Source organism: Mytilus californianus, unplaced genomic scaffold (genome assembly GCF_021869535.1).
Source record: "Mytilus californianus isolate M0D057914Y unplaced genomic scaffold, xbMytCali1.0.p SCAF_1, whole genome shotgun sequence".
NCBI classification, from domain to species: Eukaryota; Metazoa; Mollusca; class Bivalvia; order Mytilida; family Mytilidae; genus Mytilus; species Mytilus californianus.
The window spans coordinates 137,310,566-137,333,595 of NW_026262581.1; the positions used below are offsets into that span (position 1 = coordinate 137,310,566).

Sequence of the window (23,030 nt, forward strand, 5' to 3'; positions counted from 1 at the left end):
TTCAGAAGGATAGGCATAAGATAAGATAAGATAAGCGACACACTTTGTGCTGCTCATGACAAGTAAAAATTCTAGTCTCATTCGATGAGGTCACATTCAAAGACGGAATTGTGGGTACGACAGTTGGAATCCATCCGTTGTCATCTATGGTATAGATATTCAAAAAAGATCAACCAAATTATGGTAGCGTCCGTAAAATTTCGGAGGGATTACTTCAACTTTGCCGTTTGAAACCATCAAACAGATAATAGTTGAGCGGAGACATAAGCGAAACAATTATGTAAAATCAATTTACTGTAACATTTTGTTGTAACTATTGTCTTCTGTTGCGTTTATCAATGAAAACAAAGTTTATGTAAATGACTTTACTATACAATGAATCTGACCACTGACGACCGGTTGCGATGAAGACACAAAAATATTCTGAAAAACAAATTAACAAACATTCAAATGACACATTCAGACTTCAGTATTAACTTTTCATTTTTTCTTTAAATTTTGGAAGAAAATTTAATGATGTATCATTTTGGAACCAAAATAATGATGGTTCATAGACATAAGAAGATGTGGTATGAGTGCCAATGAGACAACTCTCCATCCAAGTCAAAATTTATAAAAGTTGACCATTATAGGTCAAAGTACGGTCTTCAATGTATTTTTTAGATACATTGATGGAAATTACTTAATAACTTGGAAGTTTATAAATATATTATGATTGAGTTGATCTCTTACCGCGGCTTTATAATTGTTCGGTATAAACATTGTGACCTTGGCAGACCAGTCGAGCATTTGTTCCTTTTATAGGTATCACATCTCCCTTGGCATATACCGTACCATCAAACAAACATCCACCTACAACCAACCATATTTTAGATTAGTTCTATATAGTCTCATTTTCATATTGTTTTGATCATGCTTAAACCTAAAATCACTCAATGCATTTGTTTTATGAATCATATAATCTGTAAATCTGAGTAAATCTGGTAAATAAGAACGATCAAATGATTCATTTGCCAACTAGGGAAAGTACGACTTTGTCTTACTTGATCTCACTTCGTTCAGAATAATTTTCTAATATGAAATTAAGATATATAGACAGATAGATAACATCTGCAAGGTCTTAAATAAATTTAGATTGCTGAACGTCAAAGTATTTTTTCACGCTATTGAAAAACCGTACTGAATTTCTCCTAAATAAGAACGATGAAACCAAGGATAGATTTAAGAAGTCCTGTTTTGGCCAGAATTCCGATATAACATTTGCACATTCTTGGTAGTTATAATGGTGAGGTCATTTGATGAAACATCTATGATGAAAACTCATTGCTACGTCAACACAGACAGTATGGGGACTGATTTAAAGAGATGAAAAAAAGATAATCGATAAATACTACAATTGATGAAAAACGAATAAAGAACACATAGGTGAATGATAACTATACAAGTGCACCAGACACTTCTTGTAATGGTTATCTCAGAAGACAAAAGAAAGAACAGAAAGTTCAATGACATTGGAATGTGTCATATAGATTTTTAAGAGATAAGATGATTAAGCATATATACACATGAAACAACAAATGATTACATATACTCACTTTGTCCATCTACTGAGCGTTTAGTCTGCGGACATATGCCACTTAAATAAAATTAATTGATACAAAATCAGATTAATAAACTTAAATATAGAAGTAGATCAAAAATAATATTCTAATATGACGTGCATATTTCGCTTTGTAAACAACACCGTGATAAAATTCTCGATATATCTATACTTAGCGCAGACTCCGAGATGTACATAATAATGGCTGTTAAAATATACCTCCCACGTAAATCCACATGTATCGTAACCTATGTGCAAACGCTATGTCGATTTCGCTGTGTTAAAAATTACAATTAAAAAAACCCTACAGAACCTTTATTCTTCTTCTGAGGCATAACAAAAAGAACTAATGCATTAGAGATCGGAAAAATGTACAAAATCAAAATAAATTAAAATTCTGCGAAATTCCATGAATGTTTTTGGCGCATTAACGTCATTTCAAAACATGACGTCATACGAATGAAAACGACAAAGCTGAAGGGTTTTCCATTGCGTTTACATTCTAAACTCGGATAATATTGCATTGAAATAACATTTTGAGGTTGGTGTTACTTTTTAGCTCACTGGGGCCCGAAGGGCCCCATGTGAGCTAATGCCATCACTTGGCGTCTGTCGTCGTCCGTCGTCTGTCGTCGTCGTCTGTCGTAGTCGTCTGTCGTCGTCTGTCGTAAACTATTTCAAAAATCTTCTCCTCTGAAACTACTGGGCCAAATACCTTCAAACTTTAACTGAATGTTCCTTAGGGTATCTAGTTGATAAATTGTATCCGAAGTTTTGATCCATTGACAAACATGGCCGCCATGGCTAAAAATAGAACATAGGGGTAATATGCAGTTTTTGGCTTATATCTCAAAAACTAAAGCTTTTAGAGCAAATCTGACATGAGGTAAAATTGTTCAATTGGTCAAGATCTATCAGCTCTGAAATTTTCAGACGAATCGAACAACCCATTGTTGGGTTGCTGCCACCGAATTGGTAGTTTTAACAAAATTTACAGTTTTTTGTTATTATTTTGAATATTATTATAGATATATATATAGACTGTAAGCAGCAATAATGTTCAGCAAAATAAGATCTACAAAAAAGTTAATATGACCATAATTGTCAATTGACCCCTTAAGGAGTTATTGCCCTTTAAAGACAATTTTACACAATTTGTTCATCAAGTTTGCTAACATTTAAAAATCTTCCTCTCTGAAACTTCTGGGCCAATTACTTTCAAACTTTAATTAAATGTTCCTTAGGGTATCTAGTTTATAAATTGTATCCGAAGTTTTGATCCATCGACAAACATGGCCGCCATGGCTAAAAATAGAACATAGGGGTAAAATGCAGTTTTTGGCTTATATCTCAAAAACTAAAGCTTTTAGAGCAAATCTGACATGGGGTAAAATTGTTCAATTAGTCAAGATCTATGAGCTCTGAAATTTTCAGACGAATGGAACAACCCATTGTTGGGTTGCTGCCATCGAATTGGTAGTTTTAACAAAATTTTGCAGTTTTTTTTTATTATTTTGAACATTATTATAGATATATATATAAACTGTAAGCAGCAATAATGTTCAGCAAAGTAAGATCTACAAAAAAGTTAAATGGCAATAATTGTCAATTGACCCCTCAAGGAGTTATTCCCCTTTAAAGACAATTTTACACAATTTGTTCATCAAGTTTGCCAACATTTAAAAATCTTCTTCTCTGAAACTACTGGGCCAATTACCTTCAAACTTTAACTAAATGTTCCTAAGGGTATCTTGTTTATAAATTGTATCCGAAGTTTATATCCATCGACAAACATGGCCGTCATGGCTAAAAACAGAACATAAGGGTCAAATGCAGTTTTTGGCTTATATCTCAAAAACTAAATCATTTAGAGCAAATATGACATGGGGTAAAATTGTTTAATTGGTCAAGATCTATCGGCCCTGAAATTATCAAAAGAATCGAACAACTCATTGTTGGGTTGCTGCTACTGAATTGGTAGTTTTAACAAAATTTTGCAGTTTTTTTTTTATTATTTTGAATATTATTATAGATATATATAAACTGTAAGCAGCAATAATGTTCAGCAAAGTAAGATCTACAAAAAAGTTAATATGACCAAAATTGTCAATTGACCCCTTAAGGAGTTATTGCCCTTTAAAGACAATTTTACACAATTTGTTCATCAAGTTTGCTAACATTTAAAAATCTTCTCCTCTGAAATACAGGTGAGCGATTCAGGCTCTTGAGAGCCTCTTGTTTCTATTCTATTGCATTATTCGCATATTTACTGATTTCAGCAAGTCAACATGGCGGCTCCTTGGTTACAAAATGTCAACAGTGAATTTGACGGTAGCTTACGAGAAAATCATGTAAATTAAAAATGCCAAATGTTAGGTTTGAGAATTAAAAGAATCAATCACATTTTTTCTAGCGGTTACTTAAGAAATGATTAAGGCGGTGTTCATACCTCGTGGTCAGTATTTGTTGTTGTTATGTCTCATGCAATCTTATATATTTTCTGAATTTGTTATGGTTTTGGTATCAAATTTGCTTAATAATTAATTTTAACACTATTTAAAAGAAAAATAAATGCAAACATTAGATAATTTTTTATGCAAAAAAAAAAAATAAGAAAAAAAAAATAAGAAAAGTAAAAAAATAAAATATTTCATCGTTGTAAGATTCAAGATTTTTTTAAAAATAAGACAACCGTCACCTTGTTAACGTCATCATGTTTTGGTGACAAACAGCAATAACAGCTCTTAATTTTAAATATAAAGTGAATATTAGTATTTTATATGTTTAATTTCTATACCATATCCTTTCACTTTAATATATACATTATACAATGGATTGCGACTCTTTTTCTTGATGTTTTGTTGTCTTATTCAAAATTGTTTACATAATTAAATACAGAGAACAAAATGCACACTCTATATATCTTATATGATAAAAGACAAATTAAAACAACTGACCCAAGACTCTGATACGGTCCAAAGGCATTGAATCCCAAACATTCCATTTGAGCCAAACAATGGCCGATTGTGACAAATTCGTTCTTATTGTAAATTTTACCATTAAACACACATACAGCTGAAAATTGAAGAAGAAAATGCAAAAATATAAGGTTGCAAATCATCTATCTTTTCTGTTAACAATTTGTTATGCATATTTTTCTTTTTTTTCTTTCGCTTTGTAAACAACAGCGTGATGAAATTCTCGATATATCTATACTTAGCGTAGACTCAAAGATGTACATATTAATGACTGTTACAATTTGTAACTCCCACGTAAATCCAAAAGTGTCGTAAACTATGTGCAAACACTTAGTCGATTTCGTTGTGTTCAAATTGAAATGGGAAAAAAAACTACAGAACCTCTATTCCTATTCTGATGCATAACAAAATGAATTCATGCATAAGAGCCTGAAATAATGTATAAAATCAAAATAAACTAAAAATCCGCGAATATAGATTATTGTAACTACAAACATACTAATAACCCTAAGGCTAGAGACAGTATTTTAGAAATCATCGAAAAAAGAAGTTTAAAAGATCCATTTAGGGAGCTTTATCCTAATGTCCAAAGGTATACTTGGAGAAAAAGAACTCCATTTAAACAGGCTAGATTAGACTTCTTTCTTTTTACAGATAATATGTTAAGTAGTCTAAAAAACTGTGAAGTACATCCAAGCTATCGTTCAGATCATTCTATGGTATTACTCGAATTGGAATTTAACCCTTTTAACACAGAAGATCATGAAATACCTGGGCTCTTGTTGTTAATTGATTTCGAAAAGGCTTTTGATTCTATTTCTTGGGATTTCTTGCTAAATGTTTTAAAGTTCTTTAATTTTGGGGAATCAATTATCAACTGGATAAAAGCGTTTTATAATAATATAAAGTCTGCAGTTATACAAGGGGGTAACCTTTCTGAATTTTTTAACATAGGTCGGGGCTGCCGACAAGGCGATACGATTTCACCTTATCTTTTCGTCCTATGTGCTGAGATTCTTGCACTGAAGATAAGAGGAAACACAGGTGAGCGATTCAGGCTCTTGAGAGCCTCTTGTTTCTATTCTATTGCATTATTCGCATATTTACTGATTTCAGCAAGTCAACATGGCGGCTCCTTGGTTACAAAATGTCAACAGTGAATTTGACGGTAGCTTACGAGAAAATCATGTAAATTAAAAATGCCAAATGTTAGGTTTGAGAATTAAAAGAATCAATCACATTTTTTCTAGCGGTTACTTAAGAAATGATTAAGGCGGTGTTCATACCTCGTGGTCAGTATTTGTTGTTGTTATGTCTCATGCAATCTTATATATTTTCTGAATTTGTTATGGTTTTGGTATCAAATTTGCTTAATAATTAATTTTAACACTATTTAAAAGAAAAATAAATGCAAACATTAGATAATTTTTTATGCAAAAAAAAAAAATAAGAAAAAAAAAAATAAGAAAAGTAAAAAAATAAAATATTTCATCGTTGTAAGATTCAAGATTTTTTTAAAAATAAGACAACCGTCACCTTGTAAACGTCATCATGTTTTGGTGACAAACAGCAATAACAGCTCTTAATTTTAAATATAAAGTGAATATTAGTATTTTATATGTTTAATTTCTATACCATATCCTTTCACTTTAATATATACACTATACAATGGATTGCGACTCTTTTTCTTGATGTTTTGTTGTCTTATTCAAAATTGTTTACATAATTAAATACAGAGAATAAAATGCACACTCTATATATCTTATATGATAAAAGACAAATTAAAACAACTGACCCAAGACTCTGATACGGTCCAAAGGCATTGAATCCCAAACATTCCATTTGAGCCAAACAATGGCCGATTGTGACAAATTCGTTCTTATTGTAAATTTTACCATTAAACACACATACAGCTGAAAATTGAAGAAGAAAATGCAAAAATATAAGGTTGCAAATCATCTATCTTTTCTGTTAACAATTTGTTATGCATATTTTTCTTTTTTTTCTTTCGCTTTGTAAACAACAGCGTGATGAAATTCTCGATATATCTATACTTAGCGTAGACTCAAAGATGTACATATTAATGACTGTTACAATTTGTAACTCCCACGTAAATCCAAAAGTGTCGTAAACTATGTGCAAACACTTAGTCGATTTCGTTGTGTTCAAATTGAAATGGGAAAAAAAACTACAGAACCTCTATTCCTATTCTGATGCATAACAAAATGAATTCATGCATAAGAGCCTGAAATAATGTATAAAATCAAAATAACTAAAAATCCGCGAATATAGATTATTGTAACTACAAACATACTAATAACCCTAAGGCTAGAGACAGTATTTTAGAAATCATCGAAAAAAGAAGTTTAAAAGATCCATTTAGGGAGCTTTATCCTAATGTCCAAAGGTATACTTGGAGAAAAAGAACTCCATTTAAACAGGCTAGATTAGACTTCTTTCTTTTTACAGATAATATGTTAAGTAGTCTAAAAAACTGTGAAGTACATCCAAGCTATCGTTCAGATCATTCTATGGTATTACTCGAATTGGAATTTAACCCTTTTATTAGAGGAAAAGGTTTATGGAAGTTCAACAACTCCTTACTTTATGATATCGAATATATAAATACAGTTAAACAAAAGATTAGTGAAATCAAAGCGCAATATTGTGCACTTGTTTATAATTTTGATAATATTGATGAGATTGATAATGAAGATATTCAATTGAGAATTAATCACCAACTTTTTGTTGAAACTTTATTGATGGAAATCAAGGGGAAAAGAATTTCATATTCCAGTTACAAAAAGAGGGAATCTGAAAAAAGGGAAACAACTTTACGAAATGAAATTATACAGTTAGAGGAGATTGTTGACGAACTTTCAATAACTAAACTTGAGAGCAAAAAAAAAAACTTGAACAATTACGTATTAAGAAATTAAAGGGGAAAATAGTCAGATCACGTGTTCAATGTATAGAGGAAGGAGAAAAACCAACAAATTATTTTTGTAGACTGGAGTCAAAAAATTTTATGAGTAAAATTATATCAAAAATTGAAAAAGCTAATGGGGTAATACTTACTGATCAGAACAAAATTTTAAAAGAAGTAAAACTTTTCTATGAAAATTTATATAAGAAGAGATACAACTCAAGTTCAGTAGCTGATCTGAAAGAAGATCTTAAAAATATAAATGTTCCAATACTTTCAAGTGATGAGAAGGAGAGCTTGGAGGGTAGAATCACAGTCAAAGAGGCTGGACAGGCATTAAAAAATATGAAAAATAATAAAACTCCTGGCTCTGATGGCTTTTCATCTGAATTTTTCAGTTTTTTGTGGTTGAATCTTTAAATTATGGTTCAGAACAGGGAGAATTTTCAGTAACACAAAAGCAAGGAATTATTACTTGTCTTCCAAAAGGAAATAAACCTCGTAATTTTTTGGAAAATTGGCGTCCTATCTCACTTTTAAACACTCAGACTGCCTATAAAATTGGGTCAGCAGTAGTTGCAAAACATATTTAAGAATGTCCTTGACAAACTTATTAATTTAGATCAGACTGGTTTTATTAGTGGGAGGTACATAGAGAAAATATAAGGCTTTATTATGATATCATGCAATACACAGAAGATCATGAAATACCTGGGCTCTTGTTGTTAATTGATTTCGAAAAGGCTTTTGATTCTATTTCTTGGGATTTCTTGCTAAATGTTTTAAAGTTCTTTAATTTTGGGGAATCAATTATCAACTGGATAAAAGCGTTTTATAATAATATAAAGTCTGCAGTTATACAAGGGGGTAACCTTTCTGAATTTTTTAACATAGGTCGGGGCTGCCGACAAGGCGATACGATTTCACCTTATCTTTTCGTCCTATGTGCTGAGATTCTTGCACTGAAGATAAGAGGAAATAAGGAAATTTGTGGTATTGAAGTTACTCAAGTTGAGCATAAGTTGTCACAGTTTGCTGATGACACTTCATTGATTTTAGATGGTAGTGAAAAATCTTTATATGAATCTTTATCTGAATTGGACTGGTTTGCAAAAATATCTGGTTTAAATATAAATTTTGCAAAAACACAAGTAATTTTGTTTGGAAGTAAAAAGTATAGCAAGGAAATTTTATGTCCTGATGTTAACCTTTCATGGGGGAGACAACTTTTAAACTACTTGTTATAAATTTTGATGTGGACTTAGAAAATGTTGTCAATATCAACTATAATGATAAAATTATACAGATTAAGAACATAATAAAACAGTGGCCAAAAAGAAACCTTACAGTAAAAGGTAGAATAACTGTGATAAAAACTCTTGTTTTACCTATTTTAAACCACCTTATTATTTCTTTGCCTAATCCTTCTGATAGTGTATTCCAAAAAATTAATAACATTTTTTATACATTTGTATGGAACTTTCCTATACATAGAGTGAAGAAGGACGTATTGATTAAAGAATATTTGGAGGGAGGATTAAAAATGATAGATCTTTATAGTTTTACCATGGCACTAAAATCATCATGGATAAGAAGGGTTTTTCAGAGAGATAATAAGTGGCAAAGTATTTTGATGTCTGATATTGATAAAAATAAACTTTTTAACTGTGGTGTTCAGTATATCAAACAAGTTAGTTTATATATCAAAAACAGTTTTTGGAAAGATGTATTCAGAGCATGGGAAATGATAATTCATAAAGAAAGAAATATGGACTATGAATATTTTTTATCAAGTCCTATTTGGTTTAACAATATGATTAGAGTTTGTAATAAACCTGTTTTTTACCAACATTGGTTTAATCATGGTTTACAATATGTAAATGATGTAATAGATGAAAATGGATTTTTTATTTCATTAGAATTGTTACAGCAATGTTACGATATCAATGTAAATGTTTTGAATTACATGAGTGTTATTTCTGCTATTAAAAAAGAAGCAAATAATTACAAAAAAGATTCATATAAGTTATGTTGTCCATTTATTCAAGCTTGCTTACAAGTCTTTTTTAAAAGTAGAAAAGGTTCTAAAGATATGTACAAAATACTCGTTAGTAACAATGTGACTCCAACAGGACAACTGAAGTGGGGTGAAATATTAGGCGAAGATCTCATTTGGAAACATATATTCAAACTACCTTTTACAGTCACTGTCAATACTAAACTACAGTGGCTTCAGTACAGAATCAACCACAGAATTCTTGCCACAAATAAATTTTTATGTAAAATCAAACTTATTGATAACCCTCTATGTACTTTTTGTAAATTGGAAGATGAAACTGTTGAGCATATTCTGTGGAATTGTGAGATTATCCAAATTTTTTTACAAGATATTGATTATTGGTTTTTATCTGGTGGGGTAAGCCTGCCATTGATTAAGTTAAATTTTATTTTTGGAGATATATCAAAAGTTCGAAAAGGTGACCCATATAATTTGATTTTTCTATACATGAAACAATATATATACAACAGTAGATGTTTTTCAAAAGATCTTTCACTCAGTGCCATTAAAGAAAAGCTAAAATATATGTTCAATTTAGAAAAAATAATGGCAGTCAAAAATAAGAGACAAGAGCACTTTGATACCATGTGGAATGCATTTAAGGAATTATTTTTATAATTCAATTTGTCATTTATTATTTACAGATAATTATTGTCAAAACTAACATAATATATTATTGTATCTAATAGCACAACTTATTATGTACTGAAAATCTTACAGGATATTTTAACCTCTTCCTTTTTCATAAAATACTTTAGCCTTCTCATGCGCCACACAGTGGTACATAAACATTTAACTCAAATTATCTTTTCTTCCGTATTTATGTTCTCTTTTCATATAAATATAAAACTGAATTTTCAACAATGTTTATTGTTATAAATAAATAGATATTCAAATGTATTGCTAATATTACTGTATGTATGTTTGATGTGTTGTATTTGTTGTAATTCTTGAAAATAATAAAAATTAAAAAAGAAATAAAAATCCGCGAATTCCATGAAAGATTTTGGCGCATAAACGTCATGTCATGATATCATACGAATGAAAACTCTCAAACTGAAGGTTATTCTGTTACGTTGACGTTCCAAAATTTGGATAAAGTCGTATTGAAATGTAGTTTTGAGGTAGATGTTGTTTAATTTTCTTTTCTACTACATTATTCGCACATTTATGGATTTCAGCAAGTCAACATTGCTGGTCATGTGAACATATATTTGTTCTGCATAATACTTGTTCCCCCTGGAACAAAACTATGGATAATAAAAGTTCTTGGGAACAAACATTACATAATACTATTTCCACCTTCATAAGATATTTTCCTGGAACTAAAACATCATATGGTTTCATAATATTTGTTCCTTTAAAGAAAGAGTTTCATTTGATTTTTTACACCTGATTACATCTTAATTAATGTTCACCTCACATGACATTTACCTGTACATGTAGTACATACAAAGAATGGAGTCTGAGGAATACGACATGTGAACTATGGACTATACGGTTTAACGCTTTTTTTAAAATTGCCGTATTTCCAATACTAATATTAGAAGAGAGATAATTCATGCAAGTCAATAAATTTAGTATCATTCTCACATGGCCTGAACCGTTATATTCGTTAACTTTATCCCTCGCTAACGCTCAGGATAAGATTCGAATATAACGGCCCAGGTCATGTGAAAATTACAAACAAACTAATAGTTTGCATGAATTATTTCTTTAATAACACCTTCACGATATTCTATTTCTGGCGCTGGTGGAAAATAAACAAAACGGTGTCTGCTAAAAATTTTCCATATTGGAAAATCATTTAAAAAATCTGTTACAATGATTTTTAGTTTGTTTTCTCGTCACTTTTTATATAAGAATAAAGGTTTTTTTTTATAATAGGTTTACCTCAGATTAAAAATCAAAGCTTGCACAGCCAAATACATAAAACATTGAAAAGCACCAAAACCGAAAAAGTCCAAAACAGATAAGAAAAGGTCGTTGAAGTTTACTTTCCTTGAAGGTTTTGACCTAAGTTTTACGACAAATGCACCATTTACAAAAGAAACGTGTATTGTCTTTCAACAAGCAAGTACTGAATCTATTTTACAGAAATTATTCAATACATCTTTTTTTACTGATACCAATTTTAATTGATAGCAAATTCACTGCTAAAATGATCAGTAGTAGTTTCAATTCAGACTATAAGTTGTACCTACATTTGAAGGTAAAGAAGAATTAGAAAGATAGAATTACGTGTTTGCTGATGTCATAATGTGTTTTGATTAAAAACCGAAATTTTCATTTCATTTTTTTATAATTTGCAAATGAACTTACTTTTTTCAGTTGATCGTTTCGTTGAAGGGCATACGCCTCTAAAAATACAAATATGGAATATAAGCAAGACAATATCAGTAATGACTCTTCATTTAGTGAAATATTTGACTTTACAACTGACGTCTGCTTGCTGGTTACAATCGATTTATATTCGTTTCCGCGAATCGATCTAAAGGCTTCATAATTTATCTAAATCATTTACTTCTAGTAGATAAACGATAGAACATAAAAGTGTTTCGATTATTTTCATTTAGAAAGCGACCATTTTGTTTTAAATACCCTAATCATGATTATTTCGCAAGCTTTTTAAAAAATATATTTGAAGATCAGATAATATTACCCATATTGTTCCAGGTTAGTATATACATTGTTGCCCATGCATGTCATGGCACCAAGGCAGTTACTGATGATGATTTTATCTCCGGTAGCGTACATTGTACCATCGAATAAACATCCTGAAATAAATCTTTGGTCAAAGTTTCTTCTTAACTCAAATCAAATCAATTGAAATGAATAATGCGCGAACTGAGCTATTTTGTATTTTATAAGTTTTTTTTATGATATTGATAATTATTGTTTTAACCGTTATATAATTTTTCGTGCATGTTACACATGTCACACATGTAACATATGCTATACTTGCCTTCATCTATAGGAGCAGCAGCCACCGCGGTAAAAGTAAGGAGTAAAGCAAACATGGTTGTTTGGTGGGGTCTGATCATAAAACAAAATTAATTCCATTATATATAGTCCGAGTTCACATTGTTATCAATGCCATTAGGAAACACAAGTGAATAGTCATGCTGTATGTTAGAGATAAGGTAGAATTAGGTTGTACATATAAATGACCTTTATCTAGAAACAAGCCAAATCCGAAATTGAATTCTTTTTATCATAATCATCAATTTAAGTTGAGGATTTTTTTAATGACAGCACATGTTTTACTGTAAAATCACTACAAAATGATTAAATATCACTCTATAAATTGCGTCTTAATATATAAAATATAAAATGATTCCGAAAATGTACGTGCAACGAGACGCCTCAAAATAATAATAATGATACTGACGAAAACGATAAGACCACAATTACAGAAGCAAGTTCTGTCTGTTGCCTATATAATTATGATAAGATATGTGATAATTTAAGAGATTTTATAGTATAACATCTGTCTATAGGAATTAATTTCCGGTGAAAGGTTGTATATTTCTTTCAATTTTTGTGTATTTGGTTTTCGAGGGGCTTTGCCTCAAATGCAGCAAAGAATAAATTTGAAAAGAAGAATTGTTGTTTCCTATTACCGGCTACGGTCAATCTGTTGACTGAACTCTTTTGTCATGCGAACATCTAAATGTTTTATCAATATGAATAGTAAGAAAGGTTATTATGAATAAATAGATATAAGAGGCAAACGTAAATGAAACGACAACCCAAGGACACAAACAATGAAAACACATCTAGAGGTCAACAAACATTCTTCAACAAAAGATTATAGGTGGCAAGCTTAAAAACAGTTGTGAAAACTTTAACACAGAGACTACCAAAGCTGTGACATCAACGCCAAACTCTCCCAATGACAAAACAAAAATAAACAAAACAAAACACAACAACAAACCATGACAAAAGACAACCATTGACGTGGTTCCTGACTTGGGAAAGGTTCATTGACTTGTGGCAGTAGTTAAAATGTTTTTAAGATCTAAACCTTGTTCTTAATAATTTCGACGAAGTGAACTAACAAAATGTGCTTAAATTTACATACACACATCAACAAAAGGTAAAACACTTGACTAGATATAATACCGGTATCATAAAAGTACTAAAAAGTACAAACTTAATAAGAAATAATATATTATCAAAGAATGTTCAAATTAACTAAAAGCAAGCTGAATGATGTAGGGTTGTCAATGAGACAACAAATCTGAATGACCCCCCCCCCCCCCCCCCCCCCTACACACACACCTAAAAAGACATTTAAGGTCAACAGAGATACGGTTCTAAACAGGAGATAAGTATATACACAATATGTCAAGCCGAGTCTAAAATTTGTTTAGTTGTTTATAAAATGATCTCAATTTTCCAAAATACATAGGATATCCCGGGGTACATAACTGGGTTTAGTTTCATTCGTCTGAAGCGTATATACGAATCCTCCACAAGTCGCGTTCGTTTGGCTGTGCGGAATAGGAATAATAAAACTTTATGCCATGTGTATTAGAAAGTGCCACGCTCATTGCTATTTAAAACTTTCACCTGTTGATTCTTTTTATTCATACACGTAATTCACATCTTAGTTTTTGCATACACTGAAAAGACTGGCATGAATACTTGTACTAGGATTTGGTTTTAAAATATCTATCATTGAAATCATAAATTAATGAGTTTAAAAAAGTTGAATTTCAAGACTACCTGTACTTGTTATCGAGATAATAGAACAGCACCACAAGTAAACACCGAAATCAGGTCTTATCCAACTTATCTTCCTTTTCCAGGGGCAGTCCAAATCTCAACCTGGTCGACCCAATCTCCACAAAATACTTTTAAGATTTATTGGTAATTTGTTCTCGTCTTGAATATGCAGGAAATATTTTCTACTGGACATTAAGCAAACAACAATATCATATCAAGACCAAGATCCCAACCAATCAATCAACCATCCAAAATAATGTCATAAACTTTTTAAATAAGTGTATACCCATAAAAAATAGTTCATTTTGATTGGATAACGTCACGAATGTTCATGGCATCAATTCGCAATTGATGCTATGAAAACGTACGCGTAAGCGCAGACGACGTATGACAGATTTTAAATGAATGATTTGACGTTGTTTCTGGTCAGTTTCATTAGAAGGGAGCTAACAGTATTGAATTTTAAGTTCCGACGGCATCAATTGATGATTTGTTGGTCGAAAATACCCGTTTACTGGCTCAGCTAACGCGTCGCCAGTAAACTCAATTTACGACCATCAAATCACCAATTGATGCCGTCGGAGCTTAACATACAATACAGTTATCTCCTAAATGTAAACATAGTCAAATAACACGAAATTATCAAAATCTAAAAATAATGCTATAGATCTTTGCTCTGTTTATAAAAATAAGGAGGTGTGGAATGATTGCCAATGAGACAACATCCACCAAAGTTCAAATGATATGGATGTAAGCAATTATAGGCAACCGTACGGCCTTTAACAATGAGAAAAACACATACCGTTTGATCGGCTATAAAAGGCCCCAGCATGAAAAAAAGTAGGATAACAAAAATTACCGAACTCCGAGGAAAATTCAAAACGGAAAGTCCCTAATCAAATGGCAAAATCATAAGCTCAAACGAATTGATAACAACTGTCATATTCCTGACTTGGTGCAGGCATGTTCTTATGTAGAAAATGGTGGATTACACCTGGTTTTACGGCTAGCTAAACATCTCACTAGTATGACAGTCGCATAAAATTCCATATATTGACAACAATGTGGGAACAAGCCAAAATGACATATTAGGTAACAATATCAAAAATAGGGGTACAGCAGTCAACATTGTGTTATAATCTTACTCACTATAAAACAAACAAATATGTCAACAAAGAAAAGATATGAAACAATTCAATTGAGAAAACTAACGGCCTAATTCAAAACAAAACAATTTACAAAAAATTAAATATGACAGACATGGACCAACGGCAACCACTGAACTACAGGCTCCCGACTTGGGACAGGCGCATTAAAAAATGTATATTTAGATGATCTGAGAAAGATTGGGAAAAGGTTTTACAGTTTTGCAGCCAAATGAAGAAAGTTAACACACTGTTTTGTACCACTTTATACCGTATCATTCAGCAAAATCAAAACAGGATTTGAACACGTTTTTATTTGCTTCAACAGTTTATTAGAAATGCAAGGGGAGCAGTATTTATCTTGTTGATAATTAATAAAAAAAATATGTCAATATTATTACTATTTATCAATGACTGGATGTTCCTAGTGATGTGGTTTGTGCATATTTCAACAGATCGAAATCGTATAAATGGTGGGAATGTGTGTTACACGTATTCATTAACTGACAATTGAATGCCTATGTCTATACAGATCATGTCGCTTAATAACTTAGTTTGGGGACTCTGTTGATTGCATATATTTGTTCTTACAATTGAAGTTAAAAAATACCACAGATATAACTAGCTTTGGTTCTCATTGTTTTACTTTACGACACAGCAATACTTCGATTTCCCTATAGTATTATTCATTTGTATGGTGCAATGCTCCACTAAGACTTGCATATCGAGTATTATATATTACTCTTGTGAATATCTGAATAGTAGATGGATGCTGCTTACAAGGATAATACTAAGCAAATGTTTCTTAATTGGTACACATAAGTTGAAGTCATCTCATCAAAATTTTTACGAAGGGCTCATAAATTGGTTGACTTTTATTGAAGTAAAGCCTCTCATTTTAGTTATATATGTCATCAATCTAAATAATAAATAGTAAACCAACCTTTTGGAAATTGACGTTCGTTCAAAATTTTTTTTTTTACCAAAACAATCCAATATATTACTCAGCAAATGGACCAATCTGCCATGCAGACACTGCAATAACAATATCAGCCGACAGATAACGGTGGTTTATTCGATGTTTGGAATACGATTTATAAAATGCGTTTGGTGAGGTTAAATGACATAACGTTTGCCTCTTATATTTTAGCATCGTGTAGGTTGTTTGCAAAATTAACAAGAACATATCAACTGAAAAACACAGTAAAGATATGTTAACTAAAAACAAAAGACGGAACATACCAAAAGGACAACAAGTCAGCAAAAGTCGAAGAAAAACACACAACACCATAGATAAAAAAATGACGAAAATACCAACATCAGTCCAGAAAACGGTACACAGATATCTACGGATTGATCAGCACGAAACCTTACAAAAACCAAAGAGGAAAAAAGGGGATTGATTGCAGGTGCTCCAGAAGAGTAAACAGATCCTGCTCTAAAATTGGCAACATTCGATGATATCACAAACATAGACGTCAATCAAATCATGACGGCGTACGTAAAACTTTATCGTTTGGAACCATTACAACAGTTATCATTGAGCTGGGACATAAATGAAACAATTATTTAAAAACAATTTACTGTTTTATTGTTGTTGCAGCTATTGTCTATTTTTGCATTTATAAATGAAAACAAAGTTAATGTAAAAACGTTTACTATACAATGAATCTGGCCACTGACCACCGGTTGCGATGATGACTTTAGAGTGAACTTATTCTGAAAAACACAAACAAACATTCAAATGACATATTCACAATTCAGTATCACCTATTCATTCTTTAACTTTGGAAAAAAATAATGATGTCTCATTTTTGAATTAAACATTGATTATGATTTATTATGATAGATAGATACATTGAAGAAAATAACTTTTTGACTGTATAATTTGAATGTGTATAAATATAAAGTTATAACAAAAATACCTAACTCCAAGGAAAATTCAAAACGGAAAGTCCGTTATCAAATGGCAAAATCAAAAGCTCAAACATATCAAACGAATGGAAAACAACTGTCATATTCCTGACTTGATACAGGCATTCCTTTGGTATACAATAGTGGATTAAAGCTGGTTTTATGTGCATGTATAATTAATTGGTCAATCATTGTATATATCCTATAAGCTGTACTTGATTTTGGAATAAAGTATTATCATTATAGTTTTATATTATGATTGAGTTAACCTCCTACCTCGGCTTTATAATTGTTCGGTATAAACATTGTGTCCTTGGCAGACCAGTCGAGCATTAGTTCCTTTTATAGGTATCACATCTCCCTTGGCATATACCGTACCATCAAACAAACATCCACCTACAACCAATAATTACATGTATATAGTCTCATTTTCATATTGTTTTGATCAAGTTAAAATTTAAAAATTAATCTTCCAATGCATTGGTTTATAACTCATATAATCTGAAAGGTAAATAAGAACGATCAAATGATTCATTGGCTAGTAGGAATAATTATTTTAATATGAAGTTAACATGTATAGATCTATAGATAACATCCGCGAGGTCTTAAAATCGTTGAGGTTCATAGTATTTTCATTTCAAATTATAACGTCTTACACTATAATTTAGCTATTGAAAAATGTACTTAATATTTCAAATATAAGAACCATAAAACCAAGCGTCAATTTAGGAAGTCCCTTTTTCTGTCTCAAGTCTGTCTAAACATTTGTACATTCTTGGCAGAGCTTTTAATTATAAAGTGAGGCCATTTGACACAACAGTGAACTCATCGCTACGTCAACAAAGACATGGGACTGACTGAAAGTTGGTCGATAAATATCTCGATCTTATATATGTAAAGTCAAAACGGTTAAATAGCACGTAGGTATATATGATACTTAAACAGGTTCACTAGACACTTCTTGAAAGACAAAAAGAAAGAACAGGCAAGTTTCATGACACTGGAATGTGTCATATTCTTTTTTTCTAGATAAAATGATTAAGTGTATAGACAGACACATGCAACAACGAATGGCTACATTTACTCACTTTGTCCATCTAATGAGCGTTTAGTCTGCGGACATATACCACTTAAAAAAAATGAATTGTTACAAAATTAGATTAACGCACTAAAATAAAGTAGATTGGAAATAGAAAATAAAATAATAATGAAGATAGACTTTTAAGCCACAAATCGCTACATGTAGGTTATATAGCACTGATAGTTTTTTTCAGCTGAAACTGAGATTTATTTTTATTAAGGTTGACTCCCATCTTTATTGTAAAAGGTTGTTTAAAAAGAATATTTACGAAAACCATATACGTAGTTCGTAGCGCCAATCAAACTGAAAGCAAGAAATAGAAATTCCAAATAACTATATGCAAAACTGAAGTATTACCGAATTCCATGCATTGTCAACGATAAACGCATAGATAATATATTTAAACAATGACTGTTTATTAAGCAAGAATATTTTACTAGTTGTAGAAAAACAAATGCCAACAAAATGAGTATTTTCTAGTGCTTTTTGCAACACAATGAGTGGTGTCTATACATCGGTGTATATTCATATCTGATGTAAAAGGCTATTTTACAGAAAATGTTTACTTACTACAGCGATGTAATAGGTCCAAGATTATTGTTTCCCAAACATGTCATTTTTCCCAAACAGGATGGTATGATAATTTCCTCATTAGCTGCATACACTGTTCCATCAAACAAACATCCAGCTGAAATTATCATAAAAACATAATGTGTGTGTGTGTATGTGTTAGAGAGAAAAGGGGAACCTCCAAACATTCATCATTTACATTTTAAAACGAAATTTATCAAAATGTCGGAAAAAAAAGATATGGGGTCTCTATCTATGACACAAATCAGTACATGCAAAACAAAAAAAAACACACACACAAAGCAAAGGCACAGCGCTTTTATTGCTGTTCTTCATCTAAAAGTCAGTGTGAGACTTTTAACACGGAGCAATAGTATGACCAACGGAAACACACATCCTTGATGTCATTTATTTAAGTAAAACTATAGTTTTATTACTAAATATTGTAGCTTCATGTAACTCATACGATAAACTTTATACATAATGTTTTTGTTTTATAAATAGTATTAAGGAGAAGTACTGAAGCAACTGTTCACAAAGAAAACTTACTTTGTCCATTTACATCCCGTCTGTCTTTTACTGGACATATTCCGCTGTAAAATAACAATTAAATCATTAAGACGGTCTTGATAAATTGTGATCAGTATTCGTTGTTTATATGTCTCATACTATCTTGTAGTTTTTCTGATATTATTATGGTTTTGCTATCAATGGTACTTTTTATTATTTTTAAAGCTTTTAAAATGAAAAATAAAGCAAATATTAAATCATTATTTCTCAATCTCAAATTGAGAATGGAAATGGGGAATGTGTCAAAGAGACAACAACCCGACCATAGAGCATACAACAGCCGAAGGCCACCAATGGGTCTTCAATGCAGCGAGAAACTCCCGCACCCGGAGGCGTCCTTCAGCTGGCCCCTAAACAAATATGTATACTAGTTCAGTGATAATGGACGTCATACTAACCTCCAAATTATACACAATAAACTAAAATTATAAATGATACAAGACTAACAAAGGCCAGAGGCTCCTGACTTGGGACAGGCGCAAAAATGCGGCGGGGTTAAACATGTTTTTTTAGATGTTTTGTGTAACTCAGCGTACAACCCCACACACAAAAGAAAATAAAAACAATTTCTCCTAAATCATTGTCAATATTTAAGGTGAAGTTGTGTTTTTCTTATTTTATCGTTGTATGATTTAAGATTTAAAAAAGACAACTGTCACTTTGTAATTATTATAGTGATCTTTACTGACGGATAGCGGAATGACTGCAAATTACTTCGACCGCTAATTTGTGAATTAATTCATAATTCGGTAAATTCTATTGCATACGTATCTTCAAAAACATCTATAATTTAGTGAAGGATTCTTGTCAAGGAAGGATTTGCTTACCCTTCCGGAGCACCTGAGATCACCCCAGTTTTTGGTGGGGTTCGTGTTGCTCAGTCTTTAGTTTTCTATGTTGTGTTTTGTGTATTATTGTTTGTTGGTCCTTTTCTTTTTTAGCCACGGCATTGTCAGTCAATTTTATGAGTTTTAATGTCCCTCTGGTATCTTTCTCCTCTCTTGGTCAAATAATTTTGTTGATTCGTAGCGCGTCGTGTTGAACTTATTGTGATATCTGTTTTTTACTCTATCAGTCTAAATGTCCCTCTGGTATCTTTCGCCCCTCTTTCATTATCTTTTGGTGACAAACAGAAATAACAGCTCTTAAATTTAAATATAAAGTCAATATCAGTATTTCATATGTTTTATTTCTATACCATATTCTTTCACTTTGAGTTATATAATATACAATGGATTGCAACTCTTTTTTCTTGTTGTTTGTTTTGTCTTATTCAAACATTTACAGCATCAAATACACAGAGTAAAATGCATACTACATATCTTATATAAAAGCCCAAATTACTGACCCAAGACTTTTAAGCTCTCTATAGGCATTGAATCCCAAACATTCCATTTGAGCCAAACAATGGCTGATTGTGATAATGTCGTTCTTATTGTAAATTCTACCGTTAAACAAACATCCAGCTGAAAATTAAAAAACGGAAATACAAAAATATAGGGTTGTAAATCATCTCATTTTTTTTTTAACAATTTGTTATATATAAAAAAAAGATGATGTGGTATGATTGCCAATGCGACAACTCTCCACAAGAGACCAAATGACACAGAAAGTAACAACTATAGGTCACCGTACGGCCTTCAACAAAGCCCATACCGCATAGTCAGCTATAAAAGGCCTCGAAATGACAAATATAAAACAATTCAAACGAGAAAACTAACGGCCTAATTTATGTACAACATAATGAACGAAAAACAAATATGTAACACATCAACAAACGACAACCACTGAATTACAGGCTCCTGACTTGGGACAGGCACATACAAAATATGGCGGGGTTAAATGCATATTTTTTTTTTCATTTTTCGGAGTACTTGCAGAGTTTATTATGAGATGAATGTTAACATACAATACATTATGTTAAAGTTGATGATCTCAACCAAAAATTAACACATTAATCTATAAAAAGAGTATTTAAACATCACATCAGAAATATATCAATCAATAGTCACTTCGATAAAACGCAAAAAGGCGGAAGATATCAAGGGGTCATCCAATACTCCGAAGTCGAGAAAAAGGGACAAATTCCATGGCAAATATAACAATACACCTTATCGCTATTTGTCCGCCATTACTGGTCATCACAAAGGTTCCGGTAAAATTTTGACGTCATAATAGAAAATAACTGACGCCACAATGGAAAAGTGATTGTTGTATGACGTCAATAGTTCAAGAGGTGCAGATTCTCGGGTCAAGCGGCGCAGACTTCCAAATAGCAATAAGGTGTATAGCACCTTTATGATATTCTGTGTCGGTCCCTGGTGAAAAAATAAACACAATGGTGTCCTATAAAAAGCTTTCCATAAGGAATATCATTTTAAAAATCTGCTACAATGATTTTTAGCTTGTGTTTCGTCTGTTTTTTTTTTATAATATGTATGCCTCAGATTAAAAATAGAGTTTGGGCAGCCCAAAACATAAAACATTGAAAAGCATCAAAACCGAAAAGGCCCAAAACAGGAAAGCCAAAGTAGTCAACTATCCTCAACGCTGTTTATCTTAATTTTACGTCAAATACATAATATATAAACGGAAACTTTACAATCAACGTGTGTTTTCTATCAACAAGCAAGTACTGAAGCTATTTTACAATCATAATTTAATATCCAATTTATCATTTATGCCAATTTTAACAGATAGCAAAATCACTGCTAAAGTTATCAGTAGTATCTTTATAATTCAGACTGTTAGTTTTACCTACAAATGAAGGTCAAAAAAGAATTAGAAAACCTGAATTATGTGTTTGCTGGTGTCATGATGGGTTTTTGATGATTTTCATCTTATTTTTTATTATTTGCAAATGAACTTACTTTGTCCAGTTGATCGTTTAGTTGAAGGACATACGCCTCTGAAAATACAAATAAGGAATGTAAGCATGGTAAGATTATTTATTACAACTGACGTCTGCTGCCTTGTTACAATCGATTTATATTCGTTGCCGCGAATCGAACTAAAGGCTTCACAATTTTAATAAAATAATAGTTATTAGTAGGTAAAAGATAAAAGATGAAAGTGTTTCGATTATTTATATTTAGAAAGCGACTATTTGGTTTTTAAACTATCCTAATCATGATTATTTCGCAAACGAATTTTTTTTAAATATATTTGAAGAACAGATAATAGTACCCATATTGTTCCAGGCTTGTATATACATTGTTACCCATACATGTCATGGCACCCAAGCAGTTACTGATGATGATTTTATCTCCGGTAGCGTACATTGTACCATCGAATAAACATCCTGAAATAAATCTTTGATTAAAGTTTCATCTGTTAAATTAAAAAAAAAACGAATAAGATAAAACGAATTCTACATGAACTGATCTATCTTGTTTTTCTGAGTTTATTTTTATAATTATTGATTGATTGTTGGTATTTAACCTAACTTTCAGCACT

At 31.5% G+C, this 23,030-nt stretch overlaps 1 protein-coding gene and 1 long non-coding RNA gene across 5 annotated transcripts; both read right to left on the reverse strand.

The window, feature by feature from the left end:
• Positions 1-350: 350 nt before the first annotated feature.
• Positions 351-22,871, reverse strand: LOC127736271 (uncharacterized). Of its 3 annotated transcripts, none has more exons than XM_052246851.1 (8): positions 22,761-22,871; positions 22,445-22,482; positions 20,923-21,040; positions 19,554-19,597; positions 19,005-19,122; positions 1,596-1,636; positions 733-852; positions 351-423 (listed from the first exon to the last, which is right to left on the reverse strand). In XM_052246851.1, exons 1-7 carry the CDS (start codon positions 22,853-22,855, stop codon positions 740-742), a joined length of 567 nt encoding a protein of 188 aa, XP_052102811.1. In that variant the 5' UTR covers positions 22,856-22,871; the 3' UTR covers positions 351-423; positions 733-739. The 3 variants fall into 3 exon arrangements, with proteins under 3 accessions (XP_052102811.1, XP_052102813.1, XP_052102812.1); XM_052246853.1 differs by lacking the exon at positions 1,596-1,636 and adding an exon at positions 18,442-18,482; XM_052246852.1 differs by lacking the exons at positions 351-423; positions 733-852; positions 1,596-1,636 and adding exons at positions 17,014-17,158; positions 17,630-17,749; positions 18,442-18,482.
• LOC127736308 (uncharacterized) lies at positions 4,620-12,328 on the reverse strand. 2 transcript variants are annotated; one of them, XR_007998932.1, is made up of 3 exons: positions 12,226-12,328; positions 11,886-11,923; positions 4,620-4,675 (listed from the first exon to the last, which is right to left on the reverse strand). It is a non-coding gene; the product is annotated as an uncharacterized LOC127736308 (long non-coding RNA). The 2 variants fall into 2 exon arrangements; XR_007998931.1 differs by lacking the exon at positions 4,620-4,675 and adding an exon at positions 6,436-6,491.
• Positions 22,872-23,030: the final 159 nt, after the last annotated feature.